Below are 27,111 nucleotides of genomic sequence, written 5' to 3' on the forward strand. Positions count from 1 at the left end.
ACTCAAGTTAACCCATAAAATGCTGGAGGACTTGAGCTGCCTTTCAAGAAATCAGTCTGAAATCACCAAGAAGCATAAAACTGAGCAAGTTTATCCAGTTCCTCTCACACAGCTGGACAATTTCTGAGATACATTCGTTGTTCTACATTAAATATTGTTCATGCAGCGGTAAAACAAGAATAGGCAAAGCTAAAATACAGATTTTTTTTTTTTCTCTTAGCACTCATGGCTGTCACACCTCTGGGCAGAAAGCAACCTCCCAGCTGGACACACAGGGATTCAGGGAAATACTGTCCAAATCCAGCCAGTCAATTTTAATTACAGGAACTGCTTTGAAATGGCTGTAGAGGAGAGAACCTGTGAGTTAACCAGAAAACATCCCCCCTGGGCTTGAAAATATCAAGCTGAATTTGACAGCAGCTTGAGGGGGTGTTGAGGAAGCTGCCTTAGCAGTTGATGCAATGAGATTTAAAAGATAAGGAATCTACAGCAGCAGGAAAACTCCAAGGCCTTTTGTTTGTTAGAAGGCAGGAAAAGAAAAGAAAGGTAGGAGGAGCACCTTCATCCCCCAGCCCAGCCCAGGTAACCTCGAGGCAACCTGGGATTGCCCATCCTCACATCCCAGAGGCAGGGAAGGGAAGGATGTGGAAGGGAAGGATGCAGAAGGATGTGGAAGGGAAGGATGCAGAAGGATGTGGAAGGGAAGGATGTGGAAGGGAAGGATGCAGAAGGATGTGGAAGGATGTGGAAGGGAAGGATGTGGAAGGATGTGGAAGGATGTGGAAGGGAAGGATGTGGAAGGGAAGGATGTAGAAAGATGTGGAAGGATGCAAAAGGATGTGGAAGGATGCAAAAGGATGTGGAAGGGAAGGATGTGGAAGGATGTGGAAGGATGTGGAAGGGAAGGATGTGGAAGGGAAGGATGTAGAAAGATGTGGAAGGATGCAAAAGGATGTGGAAGGATGCAAAAGGATGTGGAAGGGAAGGATGTGGAAGGATGTTCTCTCTGCAGCTGCACCCACCCCTGTGCTCTCCAGAAACACTTCCAGGTACAAGCACTCAAATCCAACACGACTCCACCCCTCACAAAGTCTCCCCCAGAGCCTCCTCTCCACTGCAGCAGGCAGCCAGCTCGGCCCGGGGCGATGTTAAAAATAGGGAGATCACAGAGTGGGAGCTGCCACTGAATTCGGCAAAGGGAGAACCTGATCCTGCTCCCTCCAGCCCGCGGTTGTGCCCCTTCTTTATTCCTGTCAGGATGGAAAGGGAGAGAGGAGCTCCTAACCAAGGCTGGTGCATGGGAATGATACAAAGAATTGTTGCTCCCCTGTCCTTGAGAGTTCCTTCCCTGCTTCAGGGTGGGCAGGCAGGGTCCCTGCAGCGCTGCTGTCTGCAGAGGCGTTTTCCTGCTGGGCAAAAACTGGCCAAAAAAAAAAAATAATCTGAAGCAAGATCATGGCTGTGCCTGTACTAAGCTCCAGTGCAAAAATTGGAGAAATAACTCAGACGAGGCAATAGCTGATCCAGAGAGCCACAGCCCAAGGGGGCTGAAAATTATGGCAGCAGCCCAGAGCCCAAAGGTGGCACCGAAAGCCAACACACATCAGGGGAGATCCTCAACACTCGTCCCCAGCTGAGGCTGGAAGCCTTGGGAGAAGCATCTCCGTGCAAGCATTGCAGGATTGCAGCCACACAAAACCTGGGACACTCCAGGAATGACATGAGAAGTGACAGCACAGGACAGACGTGGCCAGGCACGGCCAGACAAACCCAGATGTGACACAGAGAGCTGGCAGCCCTGTTGGGACAGCAGTGACAGTGTGGAAAGGCTGGCTTGACTGATGGGAATCCTGCTGACAGCCACGGGGGCAGCAGCAGGAGCAAGGAGGATTTTCTGGTGCTGTAGCTGGACAAGTACAACATCCCTACTCCTTCTTTATGGATGAACTCCCATGCTTGGAACCACAGGTAACATTTCTGCATCACAAATCTGGACCCAACAGAGGTGAAATGTAAATAAATTGCAGGAGCAATAAAAGCAAGTGTTGTTGTTGGAAGGGAGAGGAGTTACATCATGAAGGTGGATGGGTAACCTTGAGAATCAGAGAGCAAAAATATCCCCATGAGCTTCTCATGGAAGGGAGAACTCGATGCCCAGAGACACAAGAAACAGAGCTGCAAGCAAAGACAGGGAAGCAAGTTATTACTCTGTTTTAGGAGCATTTGCCCTTGAGACACCATCCCAAACTGTACCTCAGAATCACCCCTGGAGTAAGGTGGTCCCACTCCAGTCACAGATGCACTGACTTGAGACTGATCTTGAATGCAATCCCACCCAAACCTGAATGAGTTATTCTACAAAATCAAAGCAGTTTCTGCTGCTTTTCTAAATTTGCCTAAGTTCATTACATTTGCAAAAAAATTAAATTAGTGATCTGGTTGTTTCCAGACAATCTGCATTACTTTTGCAGCACTGTATGCACAGGGGGAAGCTTTGAAAAAAGTTATTGCAAAAATGGTGCAATACTTTCCTTGAGAGCCTTCTGAGACCCTCAGCACACAGGGTCCCACTATTAGTGATGTTAAAGGAGAGTGCAAAGTACAGATGAGAGATTCATCCCATCTGGTCTGGCTCTGGCCTCTCAACAGAAATTCTGTTGGTAGAGGACCTGACACGTGTAGCACTTGGCAGAAAACTCAACTCTGATTCTGTTGTATAAACCTTTTAATTTTTATTATGGTAAAAAGAGGAGGGAGAAAGTGCAGAGTCCTGGGGAATTTATATAATTTCACGACCACCCCACTTCCTGGAGGACACTCCTTGTTTTGCATATGCAGATGAGTACAGATTAGTTATTTAGCACACAAAGACATTTTCTTTGCTGCACATCAGCCAATATGGTACATGCCAACTGCAGCAAGAACAGCAGATGAAAGCCACAGACACAGTGCTAAGCAACTTGTTCAGCAATGCTCACATTCCCATGTAAACAAGAGAGATGAGAGGTGGTTTCCCAAAGCCCTTGACAGAGAGGAGTATTGGGATAATCTCACCCTGCTGCCCTGGGGTTTGTACTCCCTTCTGGGAAGCTGACATGTATTACACTGCCTCAAATCCCAGTGGAATAAGGGCCCAGGGTTAAATAGAACATTATAAACATCCTTAATGATTTCAGAAACCTATAAGGCCTCAGAGACTCTGAAACTGCAGTTTTGGAGTGCAGAGGAGGAAACTAGCACAGGATCAGGGCCAAGAAAATGTGCTTATGCTTCTTGCAGCCCTATGTGTCAGAAAGCCTGACTTTCCCTTAAAAGAGCTGATGATTGCTAAACACTCTTTTCTCTCTACAAAGTTACCAAAATTAATAAAATTGGGGGTTTTTTGTACAGAAGTTTTCACCCACGAGGATGCTATGGAATTTACAAGCTTCCCTTGCTCAGCAACACAGACATGCAAGTGTCATTGTCTCAGTTGCTGAAAAAAGAAATTAGCTCAAAGGAAAGGGATAGCTCTTTAATGGCATACAGCATTCCTGCCAGATCCAGCTCAATCAGGCTCACCAGGACTGCTCCAGGTTCCACTAGAGGAGTCCTGCTTTGGTGGAGGGAGAAGGAAGCATTCATTTCTGACAGAAAAATGCTACAGCCAATTTAAAAAAGAAAAAAAAAAGAACAAAATATGAAATAACACAGTACTGGGCTTGCTCTCTCCAGCAAACCAGGCAAAAGGCATCAGAGCAATGCACAAATGAAGAAGACACTGGCAGATTTCTACTATACTTGCTGTCATTCCTTTACCTCCTTGAAACTTGCTTTGTTAGTCCTTCAAAGTCTTGTCTCATTAAATTCCCTGCCACTGTTCCGTTTCAAGAATGTCCTTGTTAAATCTAAAACACCTGTAAGCCTTCCCTGGGCACTCCTGCCTCTTATTGGGAAAAACACGATCTTGGCACTTACTCAACCTAAAGTGACAAAGCCACTGAAGAAAGTGCAAGAGAACTTCCCAGCCTCCTGCAATTCAAATTTCTACATCCCAAGCTGTAAAAATATAATAAAGAACAGCAAGAAAAGAACATAAAAGCTAATGCTGTTTTCTTTCTGGTTATGTATTTACAGAATACTTGCTTTGGAAAAATGGTGATCAACATTCTCAGTTTCTGTTGTGCTTTCCTGGATGTCCTTGAGTCAGCTGCAGGTACCCACATTAATCAGCTCTGCTCTAGGAATGAGCTGCCAGTTAATTGTGGCTGCACTGACAGCCAGGGAGTTCTGACATGTAAGACAGGTCCTACACACACATACACACACAGAGGCTTTTGGGACAGCCAATGCAGTTTCACTTTTGGCAATGGAATATTGCATTTGTAAAAAAGATTGATTTTTGGCTACCAGTGTTAAGGTAGATAAAGTTTTGACCTTGAACACCATGGCAGTGTCAACTTAAGTACCAAGTGTGTGGGACCAGAACCAGGGCAGAGCCCCCAGCACGTGGAACAGCACAAGAACCCACAGCTAGAAATGGCAGGCAAGTAGCATTTACAGATTTAAGCCTCAAGAAAATCCATCCCTGGTGCAGCTCACCAAGCAGCAGCCCAGGTATCTTGCTCTCAGCGCTGGCTGAGCTGTGTGCAGGCTCTGTCACACCACCTGCATGCCTCTGTCATGCCCATCTAGCTGCACTTTCAGTTTGTGGAGCTCCTCGATCTCCCGGTTGTGCCGCTCCGTTTTGTGCCGCACCAAGGAGCGGTAGAAGTGGATGGTGAAGACGACAAAAATCAGACCCACGGGGACCATGATGATGGTGGACACCAGTGCTGACTGCCACCCCGCGTGGCTGCTGGGCTTCTCCACGTTGGTGGTCTCGTTTTTCAGGATGGAGCCCACTGGCAGGAATTTTATCCAGCACAGGAGCACGACTTCGGCAAGGAAAAGGAGGATTCCCAGCACGGTGGAGAAGCCCCAGGCCAGCTCGATGTAGGGGTGCATGCGCTCGTGCGGGGACTCGCTGATGGAGTTCAGGTTGTGGATGTTGCTCACAGCCTCCACGTTGGGCAGGATGCAGGTGCTGATGAGGAGGGCGAAGAGGTGAACGGCCACCAGCACCGTGGTGCAGGCGCTGAAGGCGATCAGCAGCATCTGGGGGTACTTGTACTGCACCTCCAGCTGCACCTCCACCATGGCCACCTGCGGGAGGAATAAAGAGCTTGTCAACACCTGCTGGCTTTCCTCTTTCCAAGGCTTTCAGCCAGGAGAGCATCTTGATTCAGGAAGAACATCTAAGGTCAAATACACACTCCAGAGGTTTTTTGGAATGGCAGCCCAGATAGATCACTGCTGTCACCCACGAGGACACACGCACCGCCTGTGCTGTGGCCCTTCTGAGACCATGCTTTTCTCAAACAACACGTCTCTGAGCCACAGGAACTGCCCCAAACCCAGCACACAACAGAAGGAGCTCATTAGATGCCACTGGGGCTGAGAGGCAGCTAACAGCCTGCTATAACCCACCATCACACCCTCTAGTGCCACTCCTTCCTTGCGGCTGCAGCACAGGAAGTGTCAGCTTCAGGCGTGCAAAGAAAAGCAAAGCCAAGCAGCTCCTCTGGCCAGTGGCCAGCCAGGTTTCACTACCCACCATGGGAAGCAAACTACTTTACAGCTCAAGTTAGCCCATAGTTAAAATAACTGCCTTCTATTCTCAGAACAGTTTGTTTGTTTTTATTACAAATATGCCCATATAAATAACTTTTAAGTTATTTATATCCTCAAATTTCTCCCTGGAGAGGTAATAACTCAGTGATACACCCAGCAGAAGTGGACAGCTACTGGCTTATGGGTGTGCTCAGCAACTCAGGAGTCTGCTTCCCAAAGCAAGAGCTATCACACAGCAGGTCTCTAAAGTTATTTTTACTTTAATCAAATAAAGCTTAAGCGGAATATGTGCAAGAGAACAGGAGGCTCTTTTGAGATCACAACTGGAGTCCTGTTAAGTGGTTTAGCTTAAGAATTTTTATAATCAAGCTACCTGTGAAGCAAACCAGTACTTCTGTGTGGTCGCATCCCTGGAAGGACAGCACAAACTTTTTGCTAAGACAAGACACAAAAGCAGTGGGCAAGATTATCAAACATTTCTCTCTAGCAGCTGGCTTGCATCTGTAGCTACACTTCATGATTTGCAGAGAAGTTAACTTTCTTGGCAGCAAGGAAAACCTCTGGTGATCCCAGCTGACCTGCTGCTCCAGCACAGCACAGCTTGCTGGAAAGAAGCCCCTCTAAAGAACATCATGAGAAGGCAAAGTTTCAAATCTGCACTCGATTCTGGGACACAGAAGGATTTTGCAGAACTGACTCACGAGTCTGTTATCCAGACTTCACATGAGACTCCCCTGAGCAGCCATTTCAGGCTCTGTATAATCACCTGCACCACTTGCTCTGGCATTACTTGTTCATAATATTATTTAGTCACTGGAAGATTAGGGGTATACTCATGTTGTCCCTGCTGGAAGCCCTGAAAAGGATTAAAGGGGATGGAAACCAGCTGCCATGACTGCTGCCTTACCTACATTTGCTCTAAAACCCATCAGAACACAATCAAGTCTGGACACATTTACCAGCAAGCAAGATATAACATGTGTGGAAAATGGTCAATCTCTACAAGTCTGGATTTTATAGCTACATCAACTATTTCAGACATTAAAGACACCAAAATTACTGTGACAGTACTTGGGCATTCCCAGCCTTGTGTTCTGATCCTTCTGTTCCGGATTTTACCTTTGTTTGTTTTTATCAGCTCCTGGTTGCAGTTTACAGTAGTAAAGAGAACAGCAGTTCTTGTTGTATAGCAGAGAAAATCCTAACACAGGGCTAGCTTCACTATCAATTGCAAGGTCATTTTAAACAGAATAGTTTCACGTTGCCTTGTGTTTGTTCTCATTGCAGCTCCCCTTATATTGATTTGAGAGGGAGGAGATCAGACTTATTCTCTGCTTCACTGTACAATGAATTTGTACAGCACTGTGGTTGCCAGTCACGCCCCATCAGCCAGGAAAACCTGCAGGTACATTGTTCATTATGGGGTGCTGTAATACCCAGAGACACAGCTGAATGGGAATTGTACCTGCATGTCCAATTTATAGCTTTATATTAAAGCTGAAAGCCTGGCTGATGTCAACATATCAATTTCTGCTTGTTATCCTTCACATGAGCAGCATTTTTCAGCTAATTGGATGTTTCCTCCCAGACTAACCTATTCCCCAGGGCGAGCTTCAGCTGTGCAATGTGATGAATTTTTAACACCGACTGATGGCTCAGTAAGAGGTATTTCAGGGAAAAACACCAACAATCCAGATTGGGTAGCAAGGCAGAAAAACAGTTCATTTAACCCAAACAAGTACTGAAAAGGTGAGTGAGCTCTTACTGCTTTACCCAGCACAGGCTGTCATGTCATTCCCTGACCGGGATAAGAGAAAGAGGACAAGCTGACATAACCCATTTAAAAATCATTAAATAAGCTGTCTAGCCTGTAAAACTATTAATATGTCATGTTTGATACAATTATACTCTTCCATGTAATAGCCCCCTTTATTTTAACCTCTTCCCAGAAGCAACTTTGCAAGGCTGAGCTCTCTGCCAAGCCATAGGATATTTCAGCACAGGCTTAATTTTAAGCTTAAGAATAACCCAGTTAACTCCAGAATTACAGGATCAAGGGCACACAACATTTTAGAATTAAACTGTAGTTAAATTACATTAAATGATGGTGGGGTTTAGACCAGTATAGCTCAGACTGTCCACAACAAGGATGTTCTTCATTTTGAGAAATTTAGACCAAGACAGATAATATCAAGCAAAAGGATGACAAATGGCTTAACATAAACCATGACACATTCACACAGATGGTTTGGCAGACTGTAAAAACAACCACTCCAGTAGATCTGTCAGGGTTTTTGTTTTGGTTTGTTGTTTTTTTTTTTTAATCAAACGCATATCCCATAGCAATTGGGTAAGTATTGAGAAGATGGATTAGCAGTAACAGCTCTTATTTCCATCAGGAAAATTATTAAGGAGGTTTCATAAGCTCCCTTTAAATTTCCTTTATTTACAGCCTCCTTGGGGAAGATGCAGCTGCCCTACTGCCCACCTCCAGGCAGACCTGGCAGTGGAATGACCCACATCCTCCTGACCTGTCCCAGAGCTCTGCCAGAAATACCAGAGATGGTTAACGAGGAAGGTTTGCATTATTCTGCAGCCTGTCCAGAAGGAGCTGGATCAGAGCCATGGCCTGTTGATTAAATATCCATCAGCTCACAATAATTTCAGCCAATATGGAGCTAGCTTGCATCAAACACACCCGACAGGGAAGTAAATAAAGCAATAGCCAAGCCCTGGATGACATTCATTTACATAGTCAAATGCACTCGAAGCTTTGGGGAAACTGTTTAATAGAATCGTTCAGACTGGAAAACACCTTTAAGATCACGGAATCCAGCCATTACACCAGCACTGCCAAATCCACCACTAATCCATGTCCCTAAGTGCCACGTCTACACATATTTATCTCTAAATAACTTCTTTCATCAATAGCCAAAGAGGTGCTCTTTTTAGAGAGTAAACATCCTTGTACTAAACTCCTGCGTATCTGTGGAGAAATAACCCAGGAGGAACAAACACCTCAGCTTTCCAATCAGCTGGGGAAAAAGCTTGCTAACAAAGAGAATTTCTTATTGTAAGAGATTTTATTTCTTAGTTACTGATTTTGGGTCTATTTCTTACATTAGGCTGGTGAGCATAATTAACACTACTTATACCTGTGTATATTCAACTGCACTTTAAAGAGTTCAAAGAAAATGTAAAACCAGTGGTTAATTTTGTGTGTTTGCCAAGCACTTTCAGTAACTTTCTGCTGTAAGAGTTGAGAAAGCGTGATTTGTTTTCAGAGATGTCGTTCAGCCCTGCAGTGTGGGTGGGCTGCAAGCCCCTGAATCCCAGTGGTGCCAGTGACAGCGCACCCCAGCAGGGATACCTTGTGGGACCACACTGATGGATCAGTACCCAACAATACAAAATGTTAATTTAGTAATTGTTGAAGACAACAGTCACAACAGAATTCCAGAGGCACTCAGGCCATGCACATCAGAGGCTTTTTAGAGTAAGAAAACTCCTGCATGAGAGAAATCTACAGAAGAGCACCCAGCTTTCTCCAAAAGAGGGACTTTCTGCCCCTGCAGCACACAAGTTGGTTACAAACCAACACAGACCTTGTGGAAAGCTTTTAAGAGCATCTTTTGCACACAGCCAGTGAGTGGAGAGCAATGACAAAGCAATTGAGCAGCCTGTCTCCACTGCAGCCTGCTCCCACTGAAACCCCCACCCGAAGCTTCCCAGCTTCACTTTGGGTGACCAGCTTCATCATCCCAGGCTGTTGTAATGTTATGGATGATTCATGGTCTGGGGGGCTGGGGGAGGAGAAAGCAGCAGAAAAAGATAAAATGAAACAAGAAAGGCAATCTGGAAAGCTCCTGAACTCTGTCTTTTCCTCCCAGCTTCTGAGCTGCGGAATCAAACATTTTCACATCATGTCCCACGCCACCCAGGCGCTGCCCTCTGCCCCTCTGCACACAGACCTCAGGAACAGCCAGGCCTGCCCACTTCCTGAACAGGAAACCTCCCCCAGACTGGTTTCAATACTCCCAGTAAGCAAAAACTGAGGGGAGATAAAGGGGCTCACACTGACACAGCATGGTGGTGTTTTAATACACAGCTCAGGCCTGAGCACTGGACCACCGACTGTCCCAGTTTTATTTGCTCAGCCCCGACATGGCTCTGACCTATGCAAATCACTTCCAAATAACACCCAAGTGCTGCACAGTGGAAAGCAAGCACCAGGGATTACTTCCAATAGGCAGCACTGACAAAAATACACCAGGTTTGGCTCCCTGCAGGCTGCAGAGCGCTCTGACACCAGGTCTGAGGCTCAGGGCTTCTTCTCACACCTCAGTGGTAGAACACGATCTCCCTGATCACGCTATGCAAACTTCACTTTGGCAGGCTGTGACCCAACCTCCACCTTATTTTAGACACTGTGACCTGAGAAAACACACAGAGAAATTAAAATAACGTTCAGCACCACAGCAACCACAGGGGCCTGAAAGTGCTCCACACCCAAGAGCAGCCTCGCATGAGGGCAGCCAGCATTGGAGAGCCTCGGGGCCAAAGGAGGTCCTGGATTGTTTAGCAATGCTGCTGGAGTCCTTTGGATCACTTGCAGGTAGGGGATTAGTATTTTTAAAGGGCTGGCTTGGGAGTGTGTGGGTTGGCTGTTAGACAGCTCATGTATCCCTGCTGCAGTGAGAGAGCCAGCCTCAAACTTTGCAGCAGCAGCCAAACAGGAGCCCCCAGGCAGATGCCTCCTGTCTCTTCAGGAAACAACCCCCTGCTTCTTCCCAGGAGGAAAACACAGATTAATAGTTCATTTGAGGCAACCCCAAACCCTTCACAATTCAAAAAGCTATAAAACACATTATTACCATTGCAAATCCAGAGAGCAGAGCAGAGGTTCTGCTGGAGGCTTTCAGTTTAGCCCGGCTCAGGTACAACTTTCTCCAGGAAAGGGCTTGCACGGAATGGTGGTTGGATGTGACCAATTCCAGGTAGCTGCGCCGGACCCAGTCCCGATAATCCATGCCCTTTGTGCCAGGCTCAGAGCAGCAAGCAGGAGTGGAAGGATCCACCGGGACGTTTAATTCAGAACTCATGATGAGAGAAATGCTGAGGGAACAAAACAGTCATGTTCAAGAGGGGGTGGTGGACAGGATGAGCATTAACTACAGGAAGAGCTGCAGTTGAACAAAGTTGCCCTTGGTCAGTGGAAAATGATGGACCAAATCACACTTGGAACGCAGAACTGAGAAAGGACCATCCAGAATTGCCAAAAATGACAACGAGAACTAGGAAAGATTACAAAGGTACACCCGGGAACTATTCCAGCAGGAATTCAGGAAGGCTGCACACCACCTGAGTTTTCATTTCAGAGCAGGCACCTCAACTTTGCCCTTTAATTCCTCCTCGCTCATAAAAAATTAGTTTACATAAATACACGTCACCCCCATCTTATCTTTGTTTTGATTTGACAGTTCATTTCCCAGTGCATCACAGGCTGGCTCCAAAAGCACCTCCTTAGAGTATCAAACACCAGTTGAGAGAGTCACTTTTTGCTCCTTCCTTGAAAACCTTTCCTCCTGGGTTACAATGTGGGGTATAACCAAACTGAGTACTTTACTCCCAACTACATCATTCCTGATGAACTGTTAATGGCCGCTTGCAGGAGCTGCACGGTGCACACCCGACCCCCCAGGCTGCGAGCTGGGTGTTAGATAAGGGAAAGAGGCAAACCCTGCATGGCAGGGTGGTGTTTCATTGTCTTCACAAATTGCTTAACTCAGCCGTGATAGCTACACCCAGCCCGGGGGATCATCCCTGCCAATGGGCCATAATGGCTCAAGGGCACTAATGGGCAGCTGCAATAGCCATAAAGGACTCCCCAGAATATCCCGTGACTCACAGCACCACATCATTCCATTGTGAAATTCCTCGCTCTGGGGGAGGTGCTGAGCCTTCCTGCCTGAATCTGACCGTATGGAATCTGGGGACATGAACACCACCACTGGCCAGCCAGGGGAGAAGCCGAACTTCCACAGCAGAACCAGACCATCCGTAGGACCAGTGCTTTTGAGAGGACTGCAACCATCACCGCAACCACTGCTTAATCAGACTGCAACCACCACCCTGCCCGACACCGGCCAGGTTGTACTCTGACTTTGTGGGTTTAAACCAGTTTTTCTGTATAATTCCATCTACTGTAAGCTTTCTATTAAATTGTAACTCCGACCTGAAGCCTGTCTCAAGGTATTTGTGTGGGGGTTAATGTATTCCCTGGTTTACTTTCAAAACAGCACAGCAGTTTTTCTCAGTTCAACCACTGTTCATCAAAGCTCAGTTTAGATGGGCACAGTTCTCCCCTAAAAATCAGAGCTGAACGCTGTGTAGGGTTAACAAATGAACTTCCCGAGCTTTTGCAGTGGGAAGTTAAATTTCCTGAGCTGCTCCCACTCCATTTATCAGCACATTTGACCAAAAATCCTGTTCCCTTACTTCCACCAGTGGCTCTGAGCAGAGAGCAAGGAAAAGGCAATTCCAAGGGGGAAAGCAAAGTGCTTCCAGGAAATTCCATTATATTCAAATTTAAGGGATTACACTGAGAAATAAATGAAAGCAGCAAGAGTACTTGAGGTAGTGGAAGCTTACAGCACCATGCCCCAGGCTGCTGCCAAATGGCTCAGGTGATCCTCAGACACGGGACAACATCCTTGGAATGTTTTCTGCAAAAATGTCTCGACTCTGACAGACATCTGAAACTAAATCTGCCTCCCAAAGAATGGAAACCACGATTTCTTGTTTAATCCCCTCACTCACTGAGCACTGTGGTGGTGGCAGACAGAAGCACCAGAGCTGCACCTTCTGGCTGCAAAACACTGACCAGCTCCCAGGAGGAGGAGATGCTGCCCAGAATCACACCTGGTGTGGCAATAATTAGTCCCAGCACCACGTCTCAAGGTCACAAGCACCTTTCAGCCCACCTGTGTCCCCTCAAGTCCCCGAGAACCGGGGCCACATGGGGACAGCTAATAAAGTCATGAGTGCTGGGGACCTGGAGTAGTAGCAAACATCAAAAGGACATCAACTGCCCACAACTCTGAATGCTGTTACTAAAAGGGAAGGAAGCTGTTTCAGGCACAATAATAAAGAATAGCAAATAAAGCACTGCAGGCCCAAGATTGTCCCTCCTGAACATGGGGGGGCTTTCAGGTTCCAGCCTCCTCAGACATAACAAGGATGGCAGCACAGGATGATTCCTGGGTAGGTTTTGACAAGGCCATTATTACAGCCCCTGGAACACTCCAGGAAGGCTTTTGACCTGCCCAGGAATTTTCAAAATATTTTAAAGTAACAACAAAAAAAAAACCCCAAACAAATAAACAAAAAAAGAAAGGCCCATTAGAATATTCATGCCATAATAAAAACAAGAAGAGAAACAATAACAGGGACAAACCTTCCTGCTTGATGCGTGTTTCCAGAACAGGCAAGAATCACCTATTTTACAGAATAAAAAAGCCTCCTGGGAGGACTGGAGGAAGAAACAATCTGTGAGCAGCACAATTATGAAGCTGTTTCCTGTGACAACATCCTGTGTGGATCCTGCAACGTATAGCGTGGAGTGAATTCACTCCCTTTGTCCCCAGCTGGGACAGTGATGGCCTCTACTCTGCCATTTAATTTCATAAAATACTTAGAAACTTTCTATGTAGGGAACTTTGACCCCTGGAACAAATTCCATTAAAAGACAAATGAATTCAGAGGTTACAGGGAGAGGGCAAGAGAACCCAATCACATCGGCTTCTTCCCTTAGAAAAATAAGCTAAAAATACCACAAGGCTGAATTTTTACTCTGGAGCAGCTCAAGAGATGTTCTCAAATAAGTAAACAGCTTCAGAATGAAATCCATAAACACAAATGAAACCCAAACAAGCAGTGCCAGGAAGTCAGACTCACCTTGCTGGCTATGGACATGGAGGGACGGGGTGGAAGGCTCCAAGGGCTGAAACACAAGACCAAAGAAGCATTTTACATGTGCTGTTGCTGGAGCAGTTTTACCCTGGAAATACTTTTCAGCCTGTCATCATCATCAGGGGAGGCTTATTCTAGAGATTTCACCTTCCTGCCTTGCCAAGTTAAAGGTTTAGGATAGTTGCTCTTACGGAAATAAATATACTACAAGATTCGACTGCATAGGGCTGCTGAATTCTGGGGAATGAGGAATTCTCCAGGAGACCTTTTCCTGAGGCAGCCCTGGCAAAGTCCATCCAGCTGTGTCTTCACTCACTTCCACTGCACCACCGCATCTGACCCCACTTCATCTCGCACTGGGAGACAGAAAGCTCTCTGTGATTGCTCCCTTATGTGGATTTTCTTAAGCTGCCAAGTGCTGTCCTTTGGAAAAGCGAAAGCCTTTGCCTCCTCCCATCTCAGTGCACGTGTGGGGATTTCTCCACAGCTGGGAATGAAGCCGACACCACCGGAGCCGAGCGGAGCGGGTCCCCCTCCCACTGCCGTGCTCACCCCCAGAGCGCTGTCTCTGCAGCACTGGCAGCTCCTCTGCCTGGTGTCGGGATGCCAGCCCCCTCCTCAGTGCCAGGTTTCTGCCCCACACCCCTAGACTGATCTGTGGGTTTGTGCCAGTCCCTTTCTTTCCTGTCTAATAGGCCATGGCTAAGCCAAATCCCAATCGCTGTTAGTTCGGATGAGCTCAAGCTTTTTGCCATGTTTTTACCATGGGAAACTACTTCCTATGTTCTCTTCTGGCTTGGGACTCCTCCAAGCAGCCCTCCTGGGGTGCCAGAGTACCCAGACAGGGTGCGAACACCCCACAGCTGTGACCACCCTTGTGGCAGCGGGGGATTACCTCCCAGGCAGGATGTGACCCCTGGTCCACTGCCACAGCTGGGATCCTCCTCACAGGGATCCTCCACACAGGGACCCTTCTCCCCAGCCATCCTCAGCACACCCTGGGCAGGAGGCGATCCCACATTGCGAGGATGTCCCCTCCAACAGCAGCCTCAGACAGGGGATCCCTCAAGGCAGGATGAGTCCCACTCCCAGCGAGGACCTTTCCCTCTAAAGACAACCTGGACAGAGGATCTTCCCTAGGCAGGACACAACCTCCTACCAGCGCATCCTGATCCAGCATCCCAAGGATCAGGCAGGATGGGACCCAACCGCTCGATCCCGTCTTCCAAAAGCAGCCTGGGCCAGGGTCTTTCCTGCACCGTATGCTGGAGGTGTCTCCCCTATGACACTCCACCGAGAGCATCCCTGTCCGGACACATCCCGCGGGAGCTGGCCTGCCTTCCGCATCCCACGGCACCTCGGAAGCACCGCCGGACAGGACGGGACCCCAGGGCGGACCCTCCCCATTCACCCCGTCCCTCCAGGAGCAGGACTGCCCCAGCTAAGCAGGACGAGGCGCACATCCCCCCGCCACCATCCCGGCACGGGATTCTCCCCGGCCGGGCAGGACGAGGCGCGTCCCCCCCACACCGCCCCGGGCAGGGGAATCCCTGCTCAGGCAGGGTAAAACCAAGTCCCTCAGCACCGCGGGCAGGACGAGCCCCCCTCCTCCCGGAGCCCCGCGGGCAGGAGCTGCTCCCACCTCTGCAGGACGAGCCCGCCACTGCCCGAACACGCCTGAGGGGAAGCCGCCCGCTGCCCCGGAGCGCGGGCCCCGCTGGGGATGAGCCCCCTGCGGGCGGGATATGCGGCCCGGGGGGCGGGCCGTGTCTCACCGCGCTGCTGTGCCGGGAGCGGAGCGGGATCGCGATCGGAGCGGGAACCGGAGCCAGAGCCGCCTCCGCCGCTGCCACGGCAACGCGGGGGCACCGGCCACGTGACCCGCAGGAAACGGGGGGCAGCGCCGCCACGCCCCCGCACGTGACCGCGCGCTCATTGGCCCGCGTCGGGCAGGCCACGCCCCCTCCGCCGCGGGGGCGGGGCCTGGGGACGCGACCCCCGCCCCGGCGCCCCCCGCCCCTCCCGGGAACCGGGGCCGCGCTCGCCCCCCGCGAGCCCCGTGGGCGCCCGGCGGTCTCACGAAACGGGGATGCACTCAGCGCTTGCACGGAAAGGGCATCCCCCCGGCACGGAGCGTTCCCGCAGCGCTCGGGGGTCCCCGCTGTGAGCATGCAGCTGTAGGGGAAAAAAAATGTCTGCAGGTCTCTGAAGTCGCAGTGAGGCTGAAACCCACCCACCGGTAAAGACGTTAGTGGGTCTGGACCTTGCGTTATCTCTAAATCTTGCCACAGAGAAGGTGCAATGGGATGCAAATGTGCTTTTATTACAATTATTAGTTATACAGCAAAAAGTCGCCACTTACATAAGTCAAAAGGCAGCGCTGCTCTGCCTCCGCCGGGCTGAACCTCCTCCGGCTGAGCACAGGCTCCCTGCGAATCCCGACTGCTATCTCCCTGCTCTCCTCCGCTATTGACTCAGCAGGAAATCCTGTATAAACCCATCAAAAGGATAGGGACAGCCTTATGGGAAAGAGAGGGAGTTCCTTCCCTGGAAATGAGATAAAGAAAATGCTGAAAGGCAGCACAATGGGTCAGCTTTATAACAGGGTAATCCCATCTTCCTGAATTCCGCCTGGGGGAGGGAACAAAGGAAAACAATGCTTAAAAACCGAATAAAGAGACAGATACATGTAATCCTGAGTGTGCTTTTCACCTCTGAGAGCAGGAATACCCCTGCTCGGTTTCAGCACAAACACTGCTGTCTCTTAGGCGCCCACATTTGCACAAACACATATACAGATCAACTTTAGCCCTTGAGGGTTAATCTCCATTAGAGAAAGGAGAGGGACTCCTCTAGAAAAGAGCTCAGAGCACGAATTTAGTGTAAGCAGGTCAAACTCCTTGGCTGTTTCAAGCCTGTAAGTTATTACTGATTTCTTGGTGCCCTATTTGGAATAGCAATCAGTTGTAGAGTTGTTCCTGATTTCACTATGCACAGGAGCACTTCCCCTTTTCTACTCCATGGATGAGGTTTTCCCCGTTTTGAGGTCACATAGTATTTGCATTTTATTCTAAATGAAGAAACATCCCTTGAAACCTGCCTTTGAAGTGCTTTGTATTCTCAACGAGCTCGTACTGCCACGAACAACCACAACAGAGTGTTTATGGGAATTCACAGCTACACCTACCAAATGCAGCTCCTACTGCTACACTCAGCCACCCCGGCGAGACAGAGCGCGAGGCAGATGCCACCTTCACCAACATGCTCTCTTTGCTGTTTATGGATTTCAAACTCAGCATTCCCGGAAAACACAGCATGAATAATTCAGCGTGGGCATCTTAGGGAGGCAGGATGAGGCCACACAACCTGAATTTGTTCAATCACCAAGACAAACTCGAGTTCACCTTCCTCATGGCTGAGGGAAGCATGTCCTCACTCAGCAGCATCTGCTCTGCTTAATGCAAGCAGCACTCACTCAGCTCAAAGGCCTGACCAGCTCAGAGGCAGAACATCTAAAGATTTGTGAGACTCTCAGTTCTTCTGTGCCCATAAAAAACCCTCACATTTTTGTGGCTCATCCTACAACACAGTATCGACAGGGTTTGCCTGCCCTAAGGGGGATTCATGTGAAGCAATGCTAATCTCACACAGGGAAAATGGATCCTGCATCTGAATGAAACGCTGCCACAACTGGCAGCACCTGGCCCCGTGGAGATTGAGCAGAAAACAGTTCCATGCAGATCCCTAATGGGGTGGGCAGCAGGCATATGGACAAGGCAGGTCAGAAGTTATCCAGCTCTAAAGCCCTTAGATATATACAGGGGAACTAAACACAAACATCACTTGCACTTGGTCACATCTGCTTCCCAGCCACCATGGTAATACCATGGAGAAGCCATTACATAAAGCCAGCTCAAACAAAATGCAGGATTTCTGGCAGCAATATTCAACAAAGGCAAAATCTAAAAAGAGATTCTCCCTTTTTGCTGTTTTTGCTTAAAATAATTTGGCACTAACCGAGGCTTGAGAAGAAGTAGCACCACATTCTGGATGCAAGGCTCTGGGAAGAGCATGTCTGAAAGCCAGCAGGCACTTCTAATTAAAGATACATTGAAGAGACAAAAACCAGAGTTACAAGTAAAACCACCACTGCATGTGCTTTAAGCACCAATAAGTAAATATATAGAGGGATGTTATGATCCCCACTGGGGAATCCAAGGTGCAAAGCAGAGCGCTCAAGCAGAGAGAAAGGCAGGTGTCATCACAGGAAGCTGAGCACAAGCAAAATGATTCCATTCCAAGCCTTTCTGCCACAGAGTTTGGAGGCTTTACACACAATCTTTGGGAAAAGGTATTGTTCCAATTCAAAAGCAGAAAGTAAGTGACATGCAGCTAACACCTTTTTCCATATTTTCGTGTACCACATCACTTGATCTCTTTGTCCCTTCCTGCAGCACTGCAGCATCTCTTTATTTTACTGAAATCCTCTTCCAAAAAGAAAAATAGAAGACAGAACAATCCAACACATCCCTTTTATTAATTTAGAAAACATGGAAGAAAATCAATAGGGAAAGTTTTAGCATTAAAAAAGGGATCCAGATTAAAAATCTATAGAACTTGTCTAGCAACATAAACTGATTTCTTTGGGTTAGAGATGACCCCATACAAAACCCCAAACGCAGAACACTCACAGTGCAGGAGAGTCTGGCTACAGACCACTTTTCTACTTCAGGTTAAACTCTTCCCCTAGATTAATGTATCCCACTGCTACCTTAGCTTCAAGATAAGTAGAATACGTAGCCTTCACAGTAATATTCCCCTTAAATGGTAATAGTTATGTTTTAGCTTTCAGACAGAAAAACACTCTGGGCCATTTTAGAAAGAACTCTAGGGTCATAGAGACTTATGGCTGACTCTTTAGAGCAAACTTAGAGCAGACTGCACAGCAGTTATACAAGCAATTAAGAAAAAAAATCTCTTATTTGGCATTTCTCTATCATTTTCTCTCAGGCCTGTGACGTGAAGGCCATGCCCCGTTAAGCAGATGTAACGTACGCCAATGGGTTCTGCTTGGCTGAGATGAAAGACTTTCATGCTCCTGAATATAAAGCAATGAACAGTGTTTCCAGCTGTCCCTGGAAGGCCTCATCCTCTTCCCATCACAAAACTTGGCTCTTCAGCATCATCTTCCTTCTCTTCCTCCTCCTTGCTGTCCTCTTCGTCATCCTCACTGCTGCCTTGCTCTTGGGATTGCCCAGGTTCTACAAACAAAGACAGGATGAATGGATGAGGTGTTCCCACCTGCCTTCCTTGTCAAGCATTTCTCAGCAAAACACTCTCAGGTGCTTCAGCAAATGTGGATTAGGTCAGGCTAATTAGCACGGATGGGTAACACGTTCCCCTGTGTCTTCCTTGTTAAGCATCTCACAACTAAGCAGACCCAGATACTCAGGGAACACCAATCAGGTTCCATTAATTCTACCGAGTGATGAGTAGCTCAGAATATCAAATTCTCCCTTGGGGAATTCCCTTACCCCAGCATTACAAGTCCATCATTAAACAACTCCACCTCCTCTGGAACATTATTTGTTTCTAACAGAGACAGTCAAACACTGAGGTGATAGATTATCTCATTCCAATCTCACCTCTGCAGACTGGGCTGAATTTTGAAGAGCACTGGGAAGCCACAGGCAAGACTCAGCATATTCCTACAACCTATCCAAGTTCACAGAAACTCCATGAGGTGTCATAAACTTTTACAGACTGTTTGCTATACTGTCAGTACAGGAACTCAGTAAGATATGCCTAAGTTTAACAAGGGTCACAGAGAACTTGGTGAAGTCTGTTAAAAAACCAGAAAACATCTACTAGAAATTAAATACCCGATAATAAAAATGAGGTATGGCATAAAGTGGGACCTGAAGCCAAGAGCCATTTTCCTGCTCTCTCCTGTTCCCCAGGCCCAGTGTCCTGACCAGTTCATGCGGGATTTAGGCTCGGTGGTCTGATGCCACCGCGTGGTGAAGTGCTGAACTTTGAGCGTTCGTTGGGAGTTCGTTCATTAATGCAGCCTCAACAGCTGACCTCACTCAGTGCCAACTTTTATTCCTAATGTTTTTACTACAACAAAGATGAAAAATGGAAAATCAGAGGTTTGATTCATTCATTCAAAAAGGAAGACAAATGTTTGCCTGCTATATCCAACAAATACACTTTAATCAATTCGAAAAAACTCTCAGATTACAACCTAGGGCACACAAAACTAAAAAAAAAAAGGCTATTGCCAGTTGAGTAAAAATGGCTAAGAGGGACTTCTCTCTCCCCTGATACTATTATTTTACATAGAGAACCATAGACTGCAAAGAGTTAAGAAACTCTTTACAAACTCTGTTACAAACACCAGGGAGTTTGGATTCTGTCTTTCAGGAACTTGTGCCAAACAAAACCACTCCAGCCCCACAACTGGTACAGGGTAATCCCATACCACAGCGCCAGTCCCTGATCAGCTCTCCTCTCTCCCAGCCACTCCCTAAGGGATGGGTATTCTGTTTGTTCACTCAAAACGAACAAATGTTGACTCATACTTAAATTCTCCTCCCAGTTACAATTCATACATGAGTAGCTTAAAAAAAAAAAAAAAAAAAAAGACTAAAACAAAACACCCAAACAATTCACTCTGATACATTCATTTGCTGTCACAAGTAAAATTAACCTAACAATTTGTCCTCCCATGTTTACATGGAAGGCTGGCAGTGGTTCAGCTGAAACAGATCCAATTCTGAAAAGCAAAGCACAAATAAGGTAGAACTGTCAGACAAGCCACTGTTCCAGCAGAAATACCAGAAACTACTGTAACTTTAAGATTAATCATTTGTGTGTTAATTCACAAGAGACCACTATTTGAAAGAGTAAGCCAAAATATACTCACTGAAAAGAAGCAACAAGTATGCAAAAGTTTGCTCAGTTACACTGACATTGCTGAACGTTAATTTTCAAGAGAGAAATTAATGCTGCAGAACAGAGGCAGTCAGGTTTTTCACCTTTATTTCTATGAAATAAAATAGTTCCGTCCACAAAATTATAACTCAGTTTCTTGCTGCCCAGGCTGTGCATTTTTTCCTTCTGTTTTCCCATACACATTCAAAATATACTTTAAAAAAGCACAGCCTTTAACAATCCTGCCTTTCTGAGCAGCTGAGGTTCTGAATCTGCAGTTCATCAGAATAGCTGGGGCAAAACATCCACAAACTCGGATTCCAGAGTTTGCTGTCCAAAATTCCCTCTAATAAATGGAAAATATTCACAAACAGCCAAGTTATTTGTAAGATTAAATCTCAACATAGATGGCTTTCAAAGAGGATTTTGAAACATCAGCTAAAATAACAAGCTTAAGGCTCAGGCTTTAATCCATGTATTGAGAATGCTTGGGATGGGGGGTGGAACAAAGCCTTCTAAGCTTCAATGAGGGAACAGAACCAAGTCCTGAGAAAAGTAAACTAAATTTCACTGACCTTTTTCCTGCTTCTTTTGTTCGAGTTTATTTTTCTTAGCTTGCAGTTTCTTCTCTTTTAACTTCTGGCTATAAAGCAAAGAAGAAAGATTCTCTGGCAAATCAAATGTTATAAGCTTCTGCACATTCATACACTGATAAAGGACATATTACAGACATCTTGGAAAAGCTGATTTCAGAAGAGAAATTCAATTTAAATTTGGCCTCAATTGAAAATTCAGCAAGAGTAAACCTAGCACATGATCAAGAGAAACTTTTTAAAAATCCATTAATCTGAAACAAGATAGAAAAGTCTTTCATGACTCCACTGCAACCAGAATTATGATACACAAGAATCTCCAAGAACACAGATGGAACTAAAATGAAACTGCCCCCACATTTTATCTACCTAGGCTAATAAAGAGAAAATGGTGTTAAAACACAGACTGCAGAAGCTGAACACTGGGGGAAGAAAACACCAGTAATATATACCTCAGTTGAAGAAAACAAAAATAGTGCAGTATGCTCTGACCTTCCTCTTTGGCTGTACCTTCTAAGGATGTCAGGCCCTGCGTGGCACTGGGGATAAGAGGGAATTTCAATTCATACAACCCAGCTCTCTTTGCCCAGCAAAGGCAACCTGGCAAGTTAATGGCAGATACAGGCAGAGCAGCCTGGCATTCACATGCTCCTCTCTCAACAGCATAACTGAATTCTCTTGAAACAGAGAGCCAGGAACTGTACCTGTTGGGTCAGGACAGAGAAGGGTGGTGAGGGAAATTAGAGGGGCTCCTGCAGGGCAAAGCCACACCATTAGAGCATAGCAGGGGACAAGGAGGTGGTGGTGTTTAGGCAGCATCTGCTGTTGGAACAGTTGTTCTCCATCTCAGCCAGGGAAGAGGCAGCAGGCCAGATCTGACTTGCTGGCCATCTGTTGGACCACATTAAATTAAACTAAGATGGCAACACTGTTTGTGTTGTGCACTTTTGTGTTAACATGGCAGTGAGCCACTTTGCACAGGCCTTTCCACAGCAACTCTCAGCCAGCATGCAAAGCAGCAAGGGAGAGACTGCTCAGGGTCAGACCCTGGGAAAGAGCAGAGGCATGATTCTCTGCTTTTTCTGAAACCTATGCTGGACACAGAGAATAGGATTTAAATGCTTGTGTCACTGCACTACAATGCTCAGGCTATTTCTTGAGAGAATCAATCTTGTAACTGTTTCATTTTGTCTAAAATTTAAGGGGAAGATGGATTTAATATTTTTTTAGTATTTCCACCTAACTTATTAGACTTGGCCTGCCAGACATTTCAATGGGGTAGGCAGAAGCAGCCTACCCATGAAGCAGCCCCCAGTTTTGCACTGAAACTGCTTGGCATCAAATGATTCAGACATAAACTTAAGCCAGATATAGACACAAACCTTTCCTGACACTGTTAAAACAAACATGCAGCAAGGCATGTTGCAGTCAAGACCAACCACAGTGTCAGCAAAAGCAGCACAACCAGTCCAAAGTTATCCTGCAAGCAATGGCACAGAAAATAAACCACCCCAGCAAAGCCTGTCAGGTTTACAGCTACCTTTGGAAACCAAATATTGACACTGACAAATTTAATTTCCACAGCCAGACTTCCCAGCTGATAGATGCAGACAGAGAATGACAGTGTTTATCCAGAGCATGCAGCTACAGATGAGGCACAGGGAGTTAGGGTTTTCATGTCAAGCCTCCTGGGAAAAATCTGCCCTTACCGCTTCCTTCTGCGTTTTGCTGTTTGCTCTTCTGCAACCATCTTATTCCTCTCCAGTTTCTTCTGGAATTCCTCATCTAGTCTTTGCTGTAATTGATCACATGTCATACTCTGGTCACAATCTAAATTAAAATACTTATTTAAAAGTCATGTCCTTTTTGGGAGAAGTCTTTTAGCAAAATACAGAAGGGAGCTCTGCCAGATTTTGTCTGGCTTCTTTATACAAAGCCACGTTCCTAGGGATGGCTCCTGTACAGGCAGCATTTTTAACCTGCAACCTGAGCCAAACACTAAAACCTCCTGAGGGAGTAATCCTCACCAGAGCAAATGAGGGAGGTTGGGCTTCTGCCCTAATTAACATTTCAGTAAAAACAAATGAATAATTGGAGACAGAAACATTAACATACGGACTCATCTTGGCCAAGAGAGAGTATATCAATAGTGTTTTCTAAAAGAGGGGTCATTCTACTCGGTCAGGACTTAAAAGAAACATCTGAACTCTGTGCACAGGCACTCACTTTGTTTCTGCCTGTGCAAGGCAGTGTTATCAGGGATTCCTAGCTTTTAAAGTATTTTCAAGTCAGCCTGAGAACACACACATTCCCATGAGGCCTTACAGTGTGCTAGGACCCCAGGGAACACAGGAGATGGAGCACGTCTGACACAAAGCACCAAATGTTTCAGTACTGACACAGACACCATGGATCGCACACTCCTACAGACTCCTCTGACACGGGGTGGCTCAGAACGGAATTATTTGTACATGACTTTCAAAGAAAACACAGATTCACAAAGAACAACAAACAGCTGGGGGAGGGGGGAGTTCTAAAGAGTTATTCTGACCTTCTCAGCCATGGCATCCATGAAATCTTGCCTCTGGTACTCCCGCCGACGGAGATGCCGGTACACGTGGAACTCCCCGCTCCCAGCCCCAGCACTGGAACCTGCAACAAGGAAGAGTTCAGGAAAGCTGCTGGGAAAGGAGGCAAACAGATGCTCACAAATCACTGCAGCTGGATGCTGAGGGATGGGACACAGGAAAGGGCACTGTCAGATGAAAATCTACCAACAGCACATGGAGTTGTCAGCACTTCAAACTCAGCTCACTAGCAAAAGCCAGAGTGAGCTGCAAACCTACAAACTTTTGGGTCACTGCAGGTCCTACAATTTCCCCCCTGGAGAGCCCACCCCTAGCTGCACATCAAGGCAGGCACAGAACTGGAGATGAAATGCACTTCCCAGTCTCTTACAGGCAGAGGTGGGCTACAATACCCTGCTGATGCTGCTTCTAATTTTCAGCATTTCTCAAACACAAAATTAAGGTCAACAGAAAGGTGGTAAGAGGTGATATTGTACTTTCCCATGCAAGACAGATCCACTGACAGTTTTCAACTGCTTCTTCATAAATTAAATCCCTACAGCTCTCTCTTCCTGGCATCAGCCTGCATGCTGAAGCCTTGCAGGAGCTTTAAGCATTGTGCTCCACTCTCTCCCCCTGTCTCCCAAGCCCTTTCTCAAGGGAAAGCACAGGAATACAAGCCTCAAAGAAGACACCTAATTAAAACCCAGCAGCTGAGACTGCAACAGGGGTGCTCTTGATACCAACAGAGTCCCAGCACGTCAGGTACTCCCAGAAAAACAAGACAATTCACTCAAGCGCACAGCAAAGCTATTTGAAAAAGCCATGGGAGAATTCCAATAAGAAGGTTTTATTCAGAAGCATATAAAAACTTGAGTCCAAGATCAATTATTCTGAAATAAGAACAAGTAAACTTCTAGAAAGAATGGAGGTCTCAAAGAAAGACAGAACTTCTACATGCAGCCAGTTTATACCACAGCTACTACATTTAATCCCTGCAGGTAGAAGTAAAGTGTACACAGAGTACGGGGGTCAGGGTCCTGGCACAGCTGCCAGCTCCCTACCTGAGCACACACAGTCACACCTGCTGCATGTGCCTGCTTCTCACAGCCTGAGATTCACACTCAAAGCAGTCAAAAGAAGGACTTCACACTGCCAATCTTCCAGAGCACTCTCAGATCCATGGAGAGGACAGATTTACTCATCATCATTTACTTGTCATCACCAGAGCAGCAGCTTATTGCACTGCAGGCAGCCCACGTGCTGCAGTGCCATAGGCTTTGTTCCCTCTGCATTCTGACAGCCAGCAGAAAAGTGGAACCAGAGAACCAAATAAAACTTGAAAAATCCACTCTCAAAGCATATTTCACACCTCTTTTCTCCAGCAAAATGAGCAGCAGAAAACCACCTCTGTCCTTCCCTGCTTAACATTCCTCTAAGTTAACTGTGGCTGACACCAGTTATCTGAAGAACAGAATCTTTACCCATGACATCTCTGACAAACTCCGGGGGAGGTCGTGGTGCCCATTCATTCAGTTTTTCAGGAATTGGTACAGTCTTTTCCTGCAAGAACAAACCAAGCAGCCATCAGTATCTTCCAGGAGCAAAGTCTGCAATTTTAACACATTGTTGAAAGGCGGGATATGTCTGACAACAGCCTCTTCCACCAACTGACAGATCTCAGAAGAAGCACAGCTGCAGCAATTTCTCCATGCACAGGGACTAGGAGCAGGCAGAAGAGGAGAACCAGAAGGGAACCTCTCTGTCCCTCGCATTCAGGCCTGCAGGTCAACAAAGCCCAGGAGGATTAGGAGTGTCTGTGCCTCTTTGCAGCACGGGAGCTAGAAGGAAGCATGGCAGCACCTCCAAGGAACTGAGTATAATTCCAGTACCAGTCTGGGAAATTATGAAAGGTGCTGGAGCGCCTTCCATGGCAGAACTAGAGGACAGGGGAGAGCAGGGGAGGGAGAACACATGGTGCAAGGTCAGGGGAAGAACGTAGTGCAGGGAAGTCTCAGCCTGCTCCAGCACACACAGAGTGGGGTGTGAGAGCCTCCTCCTGGCAAAAACCTCCTCAGGAAAGGATCAAAACACCAAATTAGAGCACCAGGGTCATGCTCCCGCGCATTAAAAGCGGTAGATAAAGGAAAGACCAGTGTGCAGGGCACTGAAGGGCCCCTGGGTTCCCAGAGAAGCGTATCTCTCCTCACAGCATCCCAGAAAAGACGGGTCCTTCTCCCCTCACAGCAATACAGTGTGTGGGGGTCGGTCCTTCTCCCCTTGGGGACTCGGCAAGAAGAGGGGGGCGTGTGTCGATCCCGTCATGGAATCGCGAAGGAAAAGGGGGGGTTGGTTGGTCCTTTCTCCTCACAGACCCCGGGGAAGGGGTGTCAGTTCCTCTTCCCTCACGGACACGGAGAGGAGGGAGGGGAGGTTGGTCCCTCACGGACCTCGGAGCAGGGGAAAGGGGGTGCTAGTCCCCCTTCTCTCATACAGCCAGAGGTGGGGGGTCTTGGCGTCCTTCTCCCCTCACAGACACCGAGGGGGTCTCAGTGTCCCTCTCACCTCACAGACACCGAGGGCGGGGGGCTCGGCAAGAAGTGTGTCCCTCTGCCCTCACAGACCCAGGGGGCGGGGTGGGGGTCTCGGTGTCCCTCTCCCCTCACGGACCCCGGGGTAGGGGGGTCTTGGCTTCCCTCTCCCGCCTCCCCGGGCCGTGCCCCGGCGGGTGCCCTCACCGGGTTCCTCATGAGGCGCTCGAGGCGGAGGCGCTGCTCCTCGGCCGCGCTCCTGGGGATGACGAGCGGCTGCGGCTCCTTGCGGGGCCGGGGCGGCCGCGGGGCCGAGGGCGCCGCCATGTTCCGGCCCTGGCCGCGCCCCGCCCCCGTGACGTCACGGCGCGCGACGCGGGCGGCCCCGTCACGGCGGGTGCGGGGGGGGCCGGGCGGAGGCAGGAGTTGCGTGAGGGACCCTCGTGTGAGGGACCCTCCTGTGAGAGATCCCCGTGTGAGGGACCCCCGTGTGAGGGACCCCCGTGTGAGGGATCCCCGTGTGAGGGATCCCCGTGTGAGGGACCCCCGTGTGAGGGACCCTCGTGTGAGGGACCCTCCTGTGAGAGATCCCCATGTGAGTGAGCTTCCTGTGAGGGATCCCAGTCTGAGGGACCCCCGTGTGAGGGCTCCCGTGTGAGGGACCCCCGTGTGAGGGATCCCCGTGTGAGATACCCCCCGTGTGAGGGACCCCCGTGTGAGGGATTCCCGTGTGAGGGATCCCCGTGTGAGGGACCCCGTGTGAGGGACCCTCCTGTGAGAGATCCCCATGTGAGTGAGCTTCCTGTGAGGGATCCCAGTCTGAGGGACCCCCGTGTGAGGGCTCCCGTGTGAGGGACCCCC

General features: G+C 47.9%; 2 protein-coding genes across 4 annotated transcripts; both read right to left on the minus strand.

Moving 5' to 3' along the window:
- Positions 1–70: 70 nt before the first annotated feature.
- Positions 71–16,126, minus strand: ORAI2 (ORAI calcium release-activated calcium modulator 2). Of its 3 annotated transcripts, none has more exons than XM_021551014.4 (4): positions 15,399–15,490; positions 13,609–13,654; positions 10,527–10,767; positions 71–5,184 (listed from the first exon to the last, which is right to left on the minus strand). In XM_021551014.4, exons 3-4 carry the CDS (start codon positions 10,752–10,754, stop codon positions 4,639–4,641), a joined length of 774 nt encoding a protein of 257 aa, XP_021406689.1. In that variant the 5' UTR covers positions 10,755–10,767; positions 13,609–13,654; positions 15,399–15,490; the 3' UTR covers positions 71–4,638. The 3 variants fall into 3 exon arrangements, with proteins under 3 accessions (XP_021406689.1, XP_021406690.1, XP_021406691.1); XM_021551015.4 differs by lacking the exon at positions 15,399–15,490 and adding an exon at positions 15,986–16,126 and having other exon boundaries at positions 2,708–5,184; XM_021551016.4 differs by having other exon boundaries at positions 2,708–5,184; positions 15,266–15,490.
- Positions 15,926–26,605, minus strand: PRKRIP1 (PRKR interacting protein 1). Its single transcript, XM_021551017.3, has 6 exons — positions 26,458–26,605; positions 25,204–25,282; positions 23,704–23,804; positions 22,862–22,947; positions 21,135–21,202; positions 15,926–18,884 (listed from the first exon to the last, which is right to left on the minus strand). Exons 1-6 carry the CDS (start codon positions 26,575–26,577, stop codon positions 18,769–18,771), a joined length of 570 nt encoding a protein of 189 aa, XP_021406692.1. The 5' UTR covers positions 26,578–26,605; the 3' UTR covers positions 15,926–18,768.
- Positions 26,606–27,111: the final 506 nt, after the last annotated feature.

Source organism: Lonchura striata, chromosome 19 (assembly GCF_050655825.1).
Source record: "Lonchura striata isolate lonStrDom1 chromosome 19, ASM5065582v1, whole genome shotgun sequence".
Classification (NCBI taxonomy): domain Eukaryota; kingdom Metazoa; phylum Chordata; class Aves; order Passeriformes; family Estrildidae; genus Lonchura; species Lonchura striata.

Excerpts from the sequence above, each read along its gene's own strand:
- PRKRIP1 (XM_021551017.3), bottom strand. The coding sequence starts at position 26,577 with ATGGCGGCGCCCTCGGCCCCGCGGCCGCCCCGGCCCCGCAAGGAGCCG. Across the intron at positions 23,805-25,203 it reads GTTTGTCAGAGATGTCATGG|GTTCCAGTGCTGGGGCTGGG; the intron begins GTAAAGATTCTG and ends TCCTTGTTGCAG. Across the intron at positions 21,203-22,861 it reads GCAAAACGCAGAAGGAAGCG|CCAGAAGTTAAAAGAGAAGA; the intron begins GTAAGGGCAGAT and ends TTTGCTTTATAG.
- ORAI2 (XM_021551014.4), bottom strand. The coding sequence starts at position 10,754 with ATGAGTTCTGAATTAAACGTCCCGGTGGATCCTTCCACTCCTGCTTGC. Across the intron at positions 5,185-10,526 it reads TGCTCTCTGGATTTGCAATG|GTGGCCATGGTGGAGGTGCA; the intron begins GTAATAATGTGT and ends TTCCTCCCGCAG.